The 15,456-nt window shown below is 38.6% G+C and overlaps 1 protein-coding gene and 1 long non-coding RNA gene across 6 annotated transcripts in view; one reads left to right on the forward strand and one right to left on the reverse strand.

Annotated features, from left to right (window-relative positions):
- Positions 1-15,456, reverse strand: part of MYOT (myotilin) — a 55,716-nt gene that overhangs the window by 23,328 nt on the left and 16,932 nt on the right. For 3 of the 5 annotated variants that reach the window (XM_039349253.1, XM_039349255.1, XM_039349254.1), the window contains exons 4-6: positions 14,278-14,301; positions 12,155-12,274; positions 11,120-11,387 (exon numbers count right to left, since the gene is read on the reverse strand). In XM_039349253.1, the coding sequence (XP_039205187.1) occupies positions 11,120-11,387; positions 12,155-12,274; positions 14,278-14,301 (412 nt within the window). Of the gene's footprint in view, positions 1-192; positions 576-11,119; positions 11,388-12,154; positions 12,275-14,277; positions 14,302-15,456 lie in introns of those variants that run through there. The other 2 variants (XM_039349257.1, XM_039349263.1) reach the window with 2 other exon arrangements.
- LOC120310631 lies at positions 48-6,475 on the forward strand. Its single transcript, XR_005557414.1, has 3 exons — positions 48-174; positions 947-1,096; positions 4,548-6,475. It is a non-coding gene; the product is annotated as an uncharacterized LOC120310631 (long non-coding RNA).

Genomic DNA, 15,456 nt, shown 5'->3' on the forward strand with positions numbered 1-15,456 from the left:
AAGTTGTCAAAATAAGAGCATTCCCCCCTCCCTTTTCCACCCCGCCCGGCCGCCCGGCCATCCAAACCAGCGCCCGCGAGAAAGAGACGTGGTTGGGCTGCTGGAAGGCATGCAGAGTATTCCTTATGCTCGTGTATATTCAGGAACGCGCAGCTAAATGAGATAGACAACTCGGTAACCAAGATTGTTCACCTTAAGTTCGGTGCGGTTGGCTCTTTAGGCGAAAAAGAGGTTGTAATCGGAGTTATTCTTAAAACCTTCAGTCGGTCGCCTGCAGAAGTAGCGTGGCGGGAGGAAAACGGAATGGAATTGTCCGGATCTTACTATTAATATGCTGTAACTAAGTCATTTTCGGCCAAAGGCAGTGCATTAGCTGCTTGGGTGGAGGATGCCGTAAAAGCTATATTCCAACACATATAGAAGTGTTGTCGCCCCTGGCAATACTGCTCTGAACACCGATATCGGCGGCAACAGTCGAGGGCATTTCCCTGCCCTCCACTGGCGAAAAATGCCTGCCGCTTACTTCATTCGAGATCACGATTTTGATCCAGAAGCTTGCCAGCCGCCACTTATAAGAGATACTGCTCTGAAGGCCTCCGTACTATAAATGCCATAGTAAGGAGTTAACTCTGCGAAGGAGAAAGTGCACGCGAAGCGGCTATGGTTGGGACACAGGTGGGGAGGAACCGAGCTTATTGCACTTGCTGAGTGGCGGGAACGCGCGAAGGAAGGAGAGAAATAAGAGTCTAGACTCTAGAGATATACAGTAAGCGGTAAAAAGTTGGACTCGCGTATCTGGTAAAGTACAGCCTCTTTGAGTTGGAAATGATTTCAGGGTCACTAAAAAGAAACCACATTCTAGCTCAAGGGGACTTTGATTCTGAAGCAAACGCAAGCAGCGCTTCTATAGCGTCCGATCAAATTTCTTTTTTTTTTCCCCAATTAGCCTGCTGGCGCCCCTTTTATTCAAGTGCCCTCCTTTTTTCTTCTCTTGAAAAGAGCACAGCGAGCTGGTGGACTCAAGAAGTAGCTACCAACACGTCACAGCCGAGGAGGAAAAAAAATATAGCGTCCAGTACTCTTCATTCACACAAAGGTAGTTACATGCTCAAAGTAAAGATTGTTTCAGTGTCTAGTCCAGGCTACGCTGCACAGTGTACAGGCCAATAGTGACTTAGGTCTATCTTACTTCAACTTATTATACTTCAGATATGTAATACTGTACTTCCCATCTGTCTAGAGCTCTCATCCAACCCAGCTTGGGGAAGGATATATTCATCCTTAGGTCCAACTTTCAAAGAGATAGCTGTGTTGAAGTACAAGAGCTTTGTGTCATCTATTCTATAGATCATAAATTTGCCTTTAAAATTCCTCAATACAGTTTCCATTTTTCCAACAGTGTATGATACAGTACAGGTATCCTCGACTTAAAACCATTCATTTTGTAACCAAAGTTACAATGCTACTGAAAAAAGTGACTTATGACCATTTTTCACACAACCAGTATAGCAGGGGTCGTCAGTCCCCGGTCCGTGGACCAGTACTGGGCCGCAGCATGCCAGCAACTGGGCCGCATGAACAAGCAAAGCGCCATCTGTGAGATGCAGGCAGCACACAAAAACTACGCACTCTCTGGTCCATGGAAAACCCTTTCTCCACAGAACCAGTCCCTGGTGCCCAAAAGGTTGGGAACCTTTGGATTATAGCATTCCCATAGTCACATGATCAAAATTTAGGCACTTGGAAACTGGCATGTATTTATGGCAGTTGTATTATCCTGTGGTCACCATTTGTAACCTCCCTAGCCAGCTTCTGACAAGCAAAGTCAATGGGGGAAGCCAAATTTGCTTAATAACTGCAGTGATTCGCTTAACAACTGTGGCAAAATAGGTCCTAAAATTGGGCAAAACTCACTTAACTGTCTTGCTTAGCAATAGAAATGTTGGGTCAATTGTAGTCATCAATCGACTACCTGAGCAAATAAGAAGCTTTTTATAAGGTTTTTAAGCTTGTGATGTATTTTATGGATTTTATTTTTTCATATAATATATACATTTATTCAGTTTTAATTTTATTTATCAGATTTACATCCTGTCTTGATTTGTATAATGTTCCCTCTTCCTATTTATATGGTTTTTTTTAAAAAAAATGGGGTGCCGCCCTTAAAAGGCAGATTTTCCCAGATAGTTTACAAAACACCACAAAATAGTAAACTAATCCAATATGGAATAAAATGCAGTACTTGAAGTCTATAACTTTAAAATAATAAAAACTCAAATTTCCTGAATAGTAATATATTAAAAATGAACACATGGATTAAAATGCCTGGGAAAATACTGTAAAGACATCTTTTACCCCTAAAGATGATTTCAGGCAATGAGAACTTTCAAGAAAAAGGACATCCTATTCCCATTCCAGATTATGACAGGCCTTACAGATTTAATGCAACCATCATGAATTTGGACCAGAAACAAAATGGGAACCAGTGAACATTAAATTGATTAAGTGCTGTCTTTTGTCTTTTAGAGACCATACAGAGGATAGAACCTCTCAGAATTATCTATCTTCAGTTTGGCCCTTCCAGTGCTGCCTTCACTGTTGTCATAATCAAATACATATATTTTGGCATTGGCTATCCTCTTTCTATCTTCTCTTACCTTCTCTTATCTCTTTCTATCTTCTCTTACGTCCATTACCCAGTGGTAATGAACTTCTCAAGAGATTAGATTGTCTGCATGTGCCTCTAAAACAGTGGTTCTCAACCTGTGGGTCGGGACCCCATTTGGGGTCGAACGACTATTTCACGGGGGTCGCCAAACAACGCAGTCCGCCATTTCCCCCCCCCCCTTTTCCTTAGCTGTGCTACTCCCTTTTATTCTATTGGCTTTTGAAAGCCAATAGAATATACTCTCTTGAATAAAGTCTAATTCTACTGGCTTTCAAAAGCCAATAGGAATTGTCCAGGCTGTCTGTGCTCTGCTGAACCCGCCAAAAGTCCCATTCTGCAAACGGTGCTGCACCAATTGAGTAGTCCTCCACTTACGACCAGTTGGGGGTCGCGGCATTAAAAAGGTTGAGAACCACTGCTTTAAAATGATTCTACTGGCAGTAAAGATTATAGTCCAAGAACCAATATATTATGATGTAGAACAAGATTTAGTGTGATCCTGGCTTGTATGGTATCAGTCAGAATAAGCTGAGTGTCTGGAGTAACCAGACAATGGTAAAATCAGGCATCAAGAAGGCTTATTGAAGACTTGTATACTGAATTTTTGCAGATGTTCTTTAGCAGATTATTAGGTTTCAGGTAAGAAACCAAATAGTGTATTTACCAGGTTGTTTTGGAGAAACTTGCAATGAAAGAAGCATGGGGTAAACTAACATCAAATTTTCAGGAAGGAGAAAAGCTGCTTTAAGCCCCTGACCTTTTGATTTATCTGCTCTTCTTTCAATCAGAGTAAGTATTGACAAGTTTATGAGGATCCTTATGTTGCTTTCAGGATTAAGTACTAATCTTGGAGATAATCATCTGGAATTTTGATAGGACTGGCAGTGGAAATGTTGAAATAAATAGCACATTTTTATATAATAGTGTACATTCTGTTGGTCCACAGACTCTTGGATTTTCTTGGTATCATTATACTAAGAAATTGGTATAGTTATAGCATGTAGGACCTACTCCTATAAAATGTCCTAGATGCATGAAAAAATGCATTTGACTCACTTTATAAATTCCTATAATCATAGCAAGAATCAACAAAATGTTATTCATCTAGACACATGAGGCCTAAAGAATAATACAATCACTCATGCCCTCGTCACCTCACGCCTGAACTACTGCAACGCGCTCTACATGGGGCTACCCTTGAAAAGTATTCGGAGACTACAGTTGGTCCAGATTGCAGCTGTGCGAGTGATTGTGGGTGTTCCACGGTACACCCGCGTTACACCTATCCTCTGCGAGCTGCACTGGTTGCCTATTGGTCTCCGAGTCCAATTCAAGGTGTTGGTTATTACCTTTAAAGCTCTATATGGCTCAGGGCCAGGCTATTTGTGAGACCGCCTACTACCTCATAGTTCCCTTCGTCCGGTTAGATCCCACAGGTTGGGCCTCCTTCAGGTCCCGTCGGCCAAGCAATGCCATTTGGCTGGGTCGCGGGGGAGGGCTTTCTCTGTGACAGCGCCCACGTCTTGGAACCAGCTCCCCCCAAAGATTAGGACCGTTCCCACCCTGTTGGTTTTCCGCAAGCTGCTTAAGACCTGGCTTTTTCGGCAGGCCTGGGGTTTATAAAATCCGACCCCTGGATGAATGTTACTGTATTGTTTGTCTTGTTAAGTTTTATTGTGTTTTTATTGTTAGCCGCCCGGAGTCCTGCGGGAATGGGGCGGTCTATAAATTTTAATAAATAAATAAATAAATAAGTTGCCCTCTACATTAAACTCAAAGCTCTGAATGTCTGAACATCTTGGCACAGTGAGGACCCATAAAAATACTATCAAATTATGGTACAAAAAGATGTAAATAATCTATTTTTTCTTTTTTATAGAACAAACAACTATGTCAAAAACTCAGCAACCAACTCAAAGTGTTACAAGAAGAGATCCTTGCAGAGATATTGCCTCATTAGTAGCTGTATTAACCAAGATAAAGTAACAATAGGCAATAAATATTCCAATGCCATCTAAGCAGACACTATATATATATGTATGTGTAAAAGTGCAAAGGACCATTCAAAGATCTTTTATGGGAACGGATGAAGATTAGGAATCAAGCTCAATATAATTAAATCAGAAATTGGCATTAGCTGAATATGTTTCCCACAATATAACGGGTTGGGCAATTTCCCTTATCCCAGCAAGCAGAGTCAAAATTGTAATGTGGATTTTGAAGTCTGAAAATTTAGGGAACTGAGATTAATCCTTTTTCCTAAAAATGAATGCAGAAAGTGTAAGAGACTTTTTTTAAAAAAAAAACAACAACCTTGTACTGCTAAGCAAATTAAATATATAGATCATATATTAGATTTAAATTTTAGAAACATGCATCAGCATTCATAAACATGGTTTATTTTGCCATGTGCAGAGGAAATCCAAAACCACAATTTAAATTATTCATTAATAGAAATCATCCTTTCCCAATAATATAGCTACCAGTTCTTATGCATAATGTTTGAAAAAGGGCAATCTAATGTGAGAAAACGTCATAAGGAGAAGGTGATCCTCTGATCCAATTTACCACTCACATATTGCTGAATTGTAACAAATAAAGAGAAGTGAGATGTGATTATGTAACTTGGAGTATGTTATAAAAGTAGCCTTACAGAGCTGCCTGAGAAATCTGCTTATGTTTGGGTAGTATAAAAACCTGCTGAGTTACAATTCTGTGCAAGCTTAATAGGGATCACGTTGCGCTAAGTAAGTAGAATTTACTTCCATATGAGCATTCACCAAACTGAGTAGTAAATAAAATACAAGCTTTTGTTTAACAGAGCCAAACTGTAGTCGTAAGGAAAGAGTTTGGGTACTGAAGAAATATTTTAAAAGGAAGCAAAAGTTTATAAGCATATCTCATTTTACTTAAAAGAACCCCTGAAAGTGGAAGGAATTACCTATATATCTAGATTAATAATTGATTGAAGATCTGTGCCAGAAATTTTGTGATACAGTATGTAGGATTTCTTTCTATTCATTTGTATAATTTGATGATGAAGTTTGCTGGCTACATAAAATAGCTGCAACTGTAAGACTGGAGTACTCTTTTGTCCATGCTTGCAACCCACATGGTAAGATGAAAATGTCCAGTGTTGTATAGTAAATGGGTGCAGGGCGCATGGGGCAGATCCACACCCTCACCTGATTTTTAAATATGTGCCTCACCCCAAAACTAGGGCTTATTTTTGGGGTAGGGCTTATATATACTTACACACATACACACACACACATATATATAATGTACAGTATGCATACACACGCATATACATATATAATATATATAAAACCACTACCGCTTTGATCAGCATTTTTAAAAATATGTGTACCAATATTACCTAATACTTTCTTCGGTTCCTGTCTTTTGCTGAGATGGAAAAGTATCAATAGTAACAAAATAAGTATCATCCAGAATAGAACTGTGACTTGCGTAACAGTGATTGGGACACTTCTACTAGTTTAATTGTTATTTACCTGAATTCCTTCTTAAAGTTGGTTATGAAAAGATAATAGGCATCCTTGTAAAATAAAGGCTGTTCTGAAAAGTCAGAAGTATGAACTAGCAGTATGAACTAATAGGAGAACATTGTATAATCATCACTTTGTGAAATGTTATAAGAATGTTAAAGGCCAACTCTTTTTTGTTAAGTTAAATTCTAGCCCCTTTGACTTCCCAGGAAGTTAACCTATTTCAGTGGTGGCGAACCTATGGTACGGGTGCCAGAGGTGGCAGTCAGAGCCCTCTCTGTGGGCACGTGCGCCGTTGCCCCAGTCCTAGGCCTTCAGCTGGGTTTTATAAAACCTTTTCGCTTTAAGCCTCTGCTGCCGTGTGCAAAAAAAAAAGATTCAATCAGTCAATTTCAACTTCTCGCGGGAAAAAAAAGATCTTGCAAAGTTGGAATTGATTGATTGAACTTTTTAGTCCCACCCAGTCTGCCGTTACCACTGCAGCCATGCTCACCCAATGGGCCACACCCACCCAATGGGCCACATCCACCTGGCACCTGATGATGTATAAGTGGGTTTTGGGTTGCAGTTTGGGCACTCAGTCTCTAAAAGGTTCGCCATCACTGACCTATTTACTTGAAAAATGATTTTAAAAAATGATCTTAAAGAGCAGCTCTTTATCTACCAAGGGCTGAGTGGATGAAGACAGGCACAGAAAGGAAAGGGACTCAACTTGGGGCCTAGTCTTTATAATAGTGCTTCTGAGCCTTAGTAACTTTAAGATCTATGGACTTAAACTCCCAGAATTCCCCAGCCAGCAAGTTGGCTGAGGAATTCTGAAAGGTGAAGTCTATATATTTTTAAGTTACTGAGGTTAAGAAATACTATAAATAAATCAGGCAGTTAGGTTTAAGACATTCTGCTTTGCCCAGTAAAGTTTGGGCCATGCCAAATTGGCACTTCTGGCATGGGGAAACTTTCCCTTGCCAATTATCCAGCATCACTTTTGGCTTAAAGCTATATTCTATTTTCACTTTTAACATGTGATGATTCTAAAGCTAATACCTTTAAATAATATTTCAATATTTTGAGCCCAAAATAAACTTTAAATTCCAATGCAAGATGGCGTGACTCAAAGAGGGATAGGTTTACTATGATCTAAGATAGATGGTCAGTGTAAATAGCTTTTCTAAGCAATTCCTGTTTTGGATAACTGGTGCCAACCAAAAACATAACAGCACCGCACGGTATAACTTCTAAGAATTTTTAAGTTATAGAGTTCTCTTCTAATAGCATTAAAACAATTGTGCAAATATAATCGATTTCCAGAATCCCTTTTGAAATAAACACAATCATTTGTTCTGCTTTTCTAAAAAAATATCACATTGATTCTGATCCTCATAACAATTCATTAAACTTGTATGCCACCCAACTCTCAATGATTCTGGATGGATTTCATTTCATTATCCTTTTTCTTACTGGTTTAAATCTACGTGAACTCATAGAACAATAATTAAAATGACCTCACTTGCCCTGTAAAAGGACTCAAAATCAGTGAGACTTATTTCTAAGAGCTAATGCTGATAATATTCCAAATGGCGTTGAAAACTTATATAATAGTATTATATAATCGTCTTTTGTTGTGTCTGTCTAATCTTGTTTTATTGAAGTTGAATACAAACTGATGGTCCTGTTGCACTTTGAATTGAATTATTGCTATAGTTGTATGTATGAGTTGGTACCTTAAATAACTGCAGTTTATTCAAAGGCAAACCTATAATCAAAATTGGGTTCTAGATTCCCATTTGATTCAGGTCATGGAATAAGTTTTAAAAAGCTGTTGCAAGGATTCCTAATTCTGATTAAATTAGTTCAGGCTATATACATACAGTAACAGTCCCAGGTTATTTTCAGCCATGTCTGTCATAACCAATACTAGCTATCTCAGTGATGGCGAATCTTGTAGAGACTGAGTGCCCAAAAACTGGTCCCGCCCCACTCCACCCCTGCCCCGCCCCCACTCTGCCCCCACCCCGCCTGCCCGCAGGGCCACTCACCACCTCCAGGGCCTGCTGCAGATCGCCCAGCAGCGCCATGGCGGCCACGCCCTCTGCCCGCGCCCCGCAGCATCAGTTGTGCATGATGGGGCATGAGGGCAGAGTCTTGTCTACTCTGGCTGCCACGTCCTTGGCTGCACTGCTCCGCGTGGGTCACTCTCGGAAGTGACTCTCCTCCAGGGGGATTGCTGGTGATAAGGGGGTCACGGGGGAGGCAAGGCTGGGGCAACGGCACACGTGCCCACAGAGAGGGCTCCGAGTGCCGCCTCTGGCATCCGTGCCATAGGTTCGCCACCACTGAGCTATCTAGTCTTGTTTCAGCACTGGAATAGGGAAAAGTACACTCTTCCTTCCAATATACAGTACGTGTTCTAATTTTATTGAACAATACCTCAAGACCATTCAGATTAATTTATATAAACCCCATTTCTCTGAAACAAAAGAATTAATGCTTGTTACTTCAAATAGAGAGAGCCAGATTGGTGTAGTAGTTAAAGCAGCAGACTAGAAACTAGGAGACCATGATTTCTAGTCCCATTTTAAGTGCAAATGCAAGTGGATGACCTAGGGCCAGTCACTCCCTCTTAATCCTAGGAAGAAGGCAGTGACAAACGACTTCTAAAAACACTTGCCAAAAAACTGCAGGGACTTATTTAGGTAATTGCCAGGAATTAATACTGATGAAGAAACAACTTGCCCCTCTTTAAATGGATGCTTTTTGTTGAATAGTTGGAGTGAATATTGCTATTTGCTAATGTATGTGATTTAAATAATTGCTCCAGTCTACCCGCGCAGCACAGGAAAGATGTGAAATGTGTCCTATTTTGGACAAAAAGGGGCAAAGAATAGAAAACAACTGCATTTTGATTTTGATTTCAAGAGATTTCTAGAGAAAAGAAGAGGGAAATTAAAGGATGGATCTATTTACCCTCTGGATTGTAAATCTAGCTTCCTTTCTTTTCTGAGTAACTTTTTCGGTGTGTACCCAGTCTACAGAGGTATAATGTATCCAACAATGTAATATATACCAATAAATAAATATCTCAGAACAGACCATAAAATATTGTCCTCCAATATTTTGCAAGGGTTGTGGGAGTAGACTGTACAGTAGATTGTTTGAAAGCTGTCAAGGTTTAATGCATTAAAATTAGTAGTTTAATTAATGGAAGACTCACTAACATTCCGTGATCTGGTAGAGAATTCTGGCAGGATAGTTCAAAGGAGCTTAATCTTCAGTTCAATTTTACCAACTGATTGAAATAATTATTTTTTTGTGCCAATATATTATTCATCTTTAGGTTGGACAATTCTCTGTTCTAAGTTACTTTTATTACTGTGTGATGAATACAGATAGTCCTCAGCTTACAGCCATTTGTTTAGCAACCGTTCAAAGTTACAACAGCACTGAAAAAGTAACTTATAGTCATATAGGTAGCCCTCACACTTACAAATATTGCAGTGTCCCCTGATCAGGTGATCAATATTTGGATACACAACTGGCATGTACTTATGATATTTTCAGCATCCGGGGTCATGTAATTGCCATTTGTGATCTTCCCAGCTGCCTTCTGATAAAGTCAATGGAGGAAGCCAGATTTGCTTAACAATCGGAATAATTCACTTAACAATCATGGCAATAAAGGTTGTAAAATCAGGCACCACTTTGCTTAGCAGTGGAAAGTCTGGTCCCAATTGTTTTTGTAAGTCGAGGACTAGTCTCAGTCATCCAGGTAATAAGTTATCTCAAAGATGCTTTTTCATGAGGCAACTGAACTTTCTTGTTTTTCTTTGAGGACGTTTTACTTCTCATCCGAGAGCAGAAGAAACTTCCTGGATGAGAAGCAAAACGTCTTCAAAGAAAAACAAGAAAGTCCAATTACCTCGAGGACTATTTGTATGGCAGAGTTATTCCAGCCTCAACATTTTCTGTGTTCAGAATAAAAGCTACAAGTAGCTTCCAAGTTGGGCAAAATTTCTAATCATTCTACACAGAATTTTAAAATTATTCTCTCTTATGACTTGGTTGCAGTGTTGTATTCAAATCAAGTAGTTATATTTAAAATGTTTATTAATTCTAGAAATAGGATAATCAGACCTACTGAACTACATATTACCTTCCATCAAAGGCAACCAATGATGCTCTGTGCAGCATCTAAGAAGGTTGCTGGGTTAGCTATTTAGCAAACAGGACAAGGGTTCAAGCAATATTTACTATAGCAGAGAATAATTTCTGTATTCTTTTTTTCTGGTTAGTGGCCAAATATATGATTTTTTAAGTAGTGGGGCATTAGAATAGTAATCTTTCAACAGATCTATGGCCAATTGAAGCCATTTGTAGAAATCTTCGCTTGCCATTATGTTGTAGAGCAATTTATGCTGGCTCAGGAATCTCTGTCAAAGTCTTAATTCACCTATATGAAAAAATGAACACACCAAACATCTTTGTAATAGCATGCCTACACTTACAGGACAATTTAATATACAGTATGCATATACACCAACCTACCAGCAACAGAGATCAACCCCAACTGCTCTTTAGAAGGCCAGATCCTGAAGTTGAAACTCAAATACTTTGGCCACCTAATGAGAAGAAAGGGCTCACTGGAGAAGGGCTAATGCTGGGAAAGATTGAGGGCAATTAGAAGAAGGGGCCGACAGAGAATGAGATGGCTGGATGGAGTCACTGAAGCAGTAGGTGTGAACTTAAATGGACTCCAGAAGATGGTAGAGGACAGGAAGACCTGGAGGAACGTTGTCCATGGGGTCGCGATGGGTCGGACAGGACTTCGCAATTAACAACAACAACAACAACCAGCAACAGAGCTTTAAAAATCCATGCATGCTTGCAATAGTTTTTAGCAAAAGCAACTGACATGGATCAAAGCAACAATCTTTCCTTAACTTACCAATCATGTGAATTGCCAGAGGGATTTTCATTAATACCAGGAAAACTGATGCTCTGATTGCTATAATTCTGACACTGGGAGCTTTCATGTTCCACTTCATTTGCTGGATCAGAGGCATTTTGTCCACTTGCATCAGAAACATTGTTCTCTGCCTCTTTTCCCATTGCTACAAATTGACTGTCTGGTGCAGAACTGATGTTCATGTTGGTTAGCATATCTGTCAACAAGGGAGCAGATTCAAAGTTTCCAATTTCTTCTATTGCTGAAACTGAAAAATACAGATATAGATGACATACAAAAAAATAAAACCAAAGGCAATGCTTTGTATCTCGACCATTGCTTAAGATGGAAAATGATTCCAAAGAGCTTTTTAGCAATTCCTCTTTTCATCTGAGAAATTCCATGCTATTTCCTTGTTCAAATTATTTCAGGTGAAATTCAACAATAAAGAAGCAAAAACAATGAGTGGTTCTTTAGTTATAGACACTTTGAATAGGAATCTCTTATGAAATTTAATATATAACCGAGAATTGCTTGGTAGATAGATGGGCAGCACATGAATTTAATAAATAAAGAATATAACCCAGAGCTAGTAGAAGAGAAATAAGATAAGTGGTTTCAATAAGGTAAATAGTTTCAAAAAGCCTTATGTAAGTTTTTAGAATGATCCTAGATTTGGCTTAAATAAAATCGCCATTACAGGTATGTACATTTTACAAATATGACTAGCTGTGTGCACTTTAATTATGTATATATTAATGTAGTCCAGTATGTTTGTGTTCTTGTTGGGAGTCTCAGGAATATTCTGCCTGTCTAGCATTAAGAAAAAAAGACAGCTTTCTTCTAATGAAATTGATGCATAGAAGCTATAAATTGAATCAGTAACAGAAATAAATATAAAGCTTTTAGACATGAACAGCATGATCTACTATATGAAAATTCTCTAGTCTTTCCCTTAAAATTCTTTCAATTCTTTCAGAATTTCTTTTAAAAATTATTTCCCTCAAAGGGAAAAGGAAAAGACTCCAAACTTACCTTCAGGAACCCAAAGAAAAGCACTGGATGCTATAGCCCCCAAATCGTTTTCAGCAATACATATATATATTCCAGAATCTTCAGGGAAAGCTTCTGTTATCACCAAAGAACAAACTTCCTCTGAGAAAAGCAAAAAGTTAATAAATAAATGTACAATAAATAAATGAATAAGTACAATGTCATATTAAGACGCACGTATGTTAGTAGGACTTGATCTTTTTCCACAAATTTACAATATATTACTACAAATAAACCAGTTTCACGATGAAACACAAAAACTTCGTAAGTAGGTGAACTTTATAAATGGTGTTCCTAATTCACACCTAGAATGCTGCAGAATGTGAGGTTAAAAAAAAGTTGGGGGAGGGGAGGAGGAGAACGATCAGCATAATGACTACGTCAACTTCTGAAATGAACCTGGCTGAAGCCATCTTTGTCATTTTAAGTTGCCACAGGTTGGGGAAAGGGAGAGAAAGAGACCAAAAGCATTGCTAGTCTAAACACAGAGCGGTCCCATGGGAAACAAGGTCATTCCCACAGGAGCTGGAAGGTGGAGAGAAGTATCATGGAGTCCGCCAATTGCTTTTATTGCGTAGCATGATCAATAGCATAATAGAGGGGAGGGAATTATTACATTTAGTTACATTGAATCCCTAAGGGGAAGTTTAAAGTTGGTTTCACTTTTTACCATGCCGATATTATGTATCCAATAAACATGTTCTTTGAGGAAATTCAAGCCTCAGAGTTCTGATTTATTTGGTTTCATTAGTAGGAACCTTGACATACTGCACAATGGGAAGTACTTTTAATGATGTGGTATGAGTGTACACACACACAATGCATTCAAACAGCATTGTCAAAGATCTGGAAATCCAACAAGATCAGAATGTTTTTTTCAGCAGTCAAACTCCCCCTTTTAAAGCAGCAAGATAGTTATATTGAATAACTGTCCCCAAAATCCAAAGGGCATAAACCTTAGCGCACGGCACTGCATTTCCCATAGCAGTTTTGGAGGGCCAATATATATAAAAAATACCATATGAGCTGAGATTGTGCCCTTGTGGAGTAGCTACAGCTCATGTCCTGCTACACGGCATCTTCTCTACGGGCTCACAGACTCAATTTATAACCCCCTCACCTAATAAAATACTTGGAAAATACTTTTATGTACAACTACTGTTATAAGATCATCACCATCATTATTACTGTTTTTAATGCTTTTATTTGTAATGCTGATCTGTAACTAATAAAAAAATTGATTGATTGACTACACAGTGAGAAGAACAAAATTGCTGTATACATTATCCTATGCCCAAAAAAACAGCAATTGCAGTTTGAACAAATACTACCATAAAAGTGCCCTAGCGACAGAATCAAATCTATTACTGAATAGATTTGCCTTAGTGAATGCAAAGCATTCTGAATTTAGTACAAATAGCCCTTGTTTAATCTCCTTTAGTTACAATAGTGATTAAAAGGTTACTTTGCGAGCAGTACCCTAGCCTTCACAGGTCTACACAGCAGAGAAAAGCTGAAATAAAATTATCCACACAGTCATAATTTCATTTAGTGACCACTTCACTTAACAACTGAATTGATGGTTCCACTTGCGGTCACAAAACAAGGATTACCTATAGAGTATCAAACCAAGATTGCAAAACCTCAAACAACCCTAAGATGCCAGAAAACAAGCCCTTTGCTGATATCAATTATAGTAATTTTCACAGATCAAATCTGGTATCCCTAACTTCATAGAAAGTCAAAAGCAGCTAAGTAAAGTGTGCGTGAATTACAGATTTGAGAGTAAGTTTACTGAAGTCAGTGGGACTGACTGCACAGCAAACATCTAAGATTGAGCTAGAAACAATCGTACAATATAGTAAGAACCTAACTATTAGGTGGATATTATTGTTTAACAGTTTGCCAGCTGAAACCTGAATTTTTCATGAGTTAACAAGGACAACGTATAACTTGCTAAATACATCCAGCTACAAGGTTCAGCCAGTGGCATAGGATTGTGGACTTGCATGTATCTTGCATAGGCCTTGCTGAATGCACTAGCTAGATTCTTGGGTAATGTTCCTAGTTCTTTGCAACTTGTGTTTTTATTTAAAAATACTTACCAGGGACCATGGATGAGCATGCCTCTGTTAGAGAGAAAGAGACAGAGAATTTAATTGTGAACAACTATTTTGTGGATTCAAAAAGTGAAAATGTAAAACAACAGCTCAAAGACAATCACCACAACTGCAGATCACACCCACAGTCACAGACCTTCCCCATCTGCTGGCCCCCACTCACTAAGGACCCGGTGGTGACATAGATTCTGTCTCCTTCCACTATTCCAAGCTTCAGACTTACATGAAACTATTAAAAGGTGCAAGAATTCTGCCCCATTTGCTTCTGAGCATCCTGCTTTGCACTTAGCTTATTAAATCTTGAAATAACACACCAATATTACAAGTCCATTTATCTGAATTCTGCACTGACCCCAAAGCAGCATGCGCTCCTATTCAATGGAGGAATAGTAACAGAGAAGGGCCATTTTGCTGTTTATTCACAAACTTTTCATCTTAGAGGGGGAAAAAATATAGATAAAGCAGAAAACAGCCATAAAGGATAGAATGAGCCTCAAAACAATTTTCTTTTTTTTAAAATAACAACAACAACAGAGAAGCTATATTGTATTTCATATTTTTTGCTTTAGGTAAGCCTTTGAGGTTAATTCAATACTGCCCAAATAGTGGACTTTGAATCAAAGAATTATGTGAATAGACCTTCTATTTCTAATAGTGTATGCAATGGAAACTATGATAAACTAATAAAGTTATTATGTTAGAGTTGAATCAATAATTGGTTTTGCCCTTCTGTCTGCTTTTGAGCTTCCTGTATAAATCTGGTTAACTATTGTGTGATCCACAATACTTCATTGAGTAGGACCATGGCCTGATCCAGCAGGGTACATTCAGAACCACAAAAGGCAAAATGAGGCAGGAACAGGTCTATATACGATGCCCACCCAAAAACTGCACTTAGATGTTGCAATACTTTTGTTGCTGGAGTGCCAAGAACTAAACAGGTGCTTCAAATGACCCTAGCATATATTGTAAAATATGCAAATATATGTGTTAACATGAAACTCTCAAACCTAGTAAATACATAGTAAGGCTAGCCTTATTGATATGAATCCCCACCTGTGACTGGAAACTTTGGATAATTTAAGTGGAATGTCTGTCGTATTAAGGGACATTTGAGATGGAGTATGAGTTCTGTACAAATGCTGTCTGGAATGTCATACAAGT

The sequence above is a fragment of the Crotalus tigris genome, unplaced genomic scaffold, assembly GCF_016545835.1.
Source record: "Crotalus tigris isolate CLP2741 ecotype Arizona unplaced genomic scaffold, ASM1654583v1 scf7180000018239.1010054, whole genome shotgun sequence".
Taxonomy (NCBI): domain Eukaryota; kingdom Metazoa; phylum Chordata; class Lepidosauria; order Squamata; family Viperidae; genus Crotalus; species Crotalus tigris.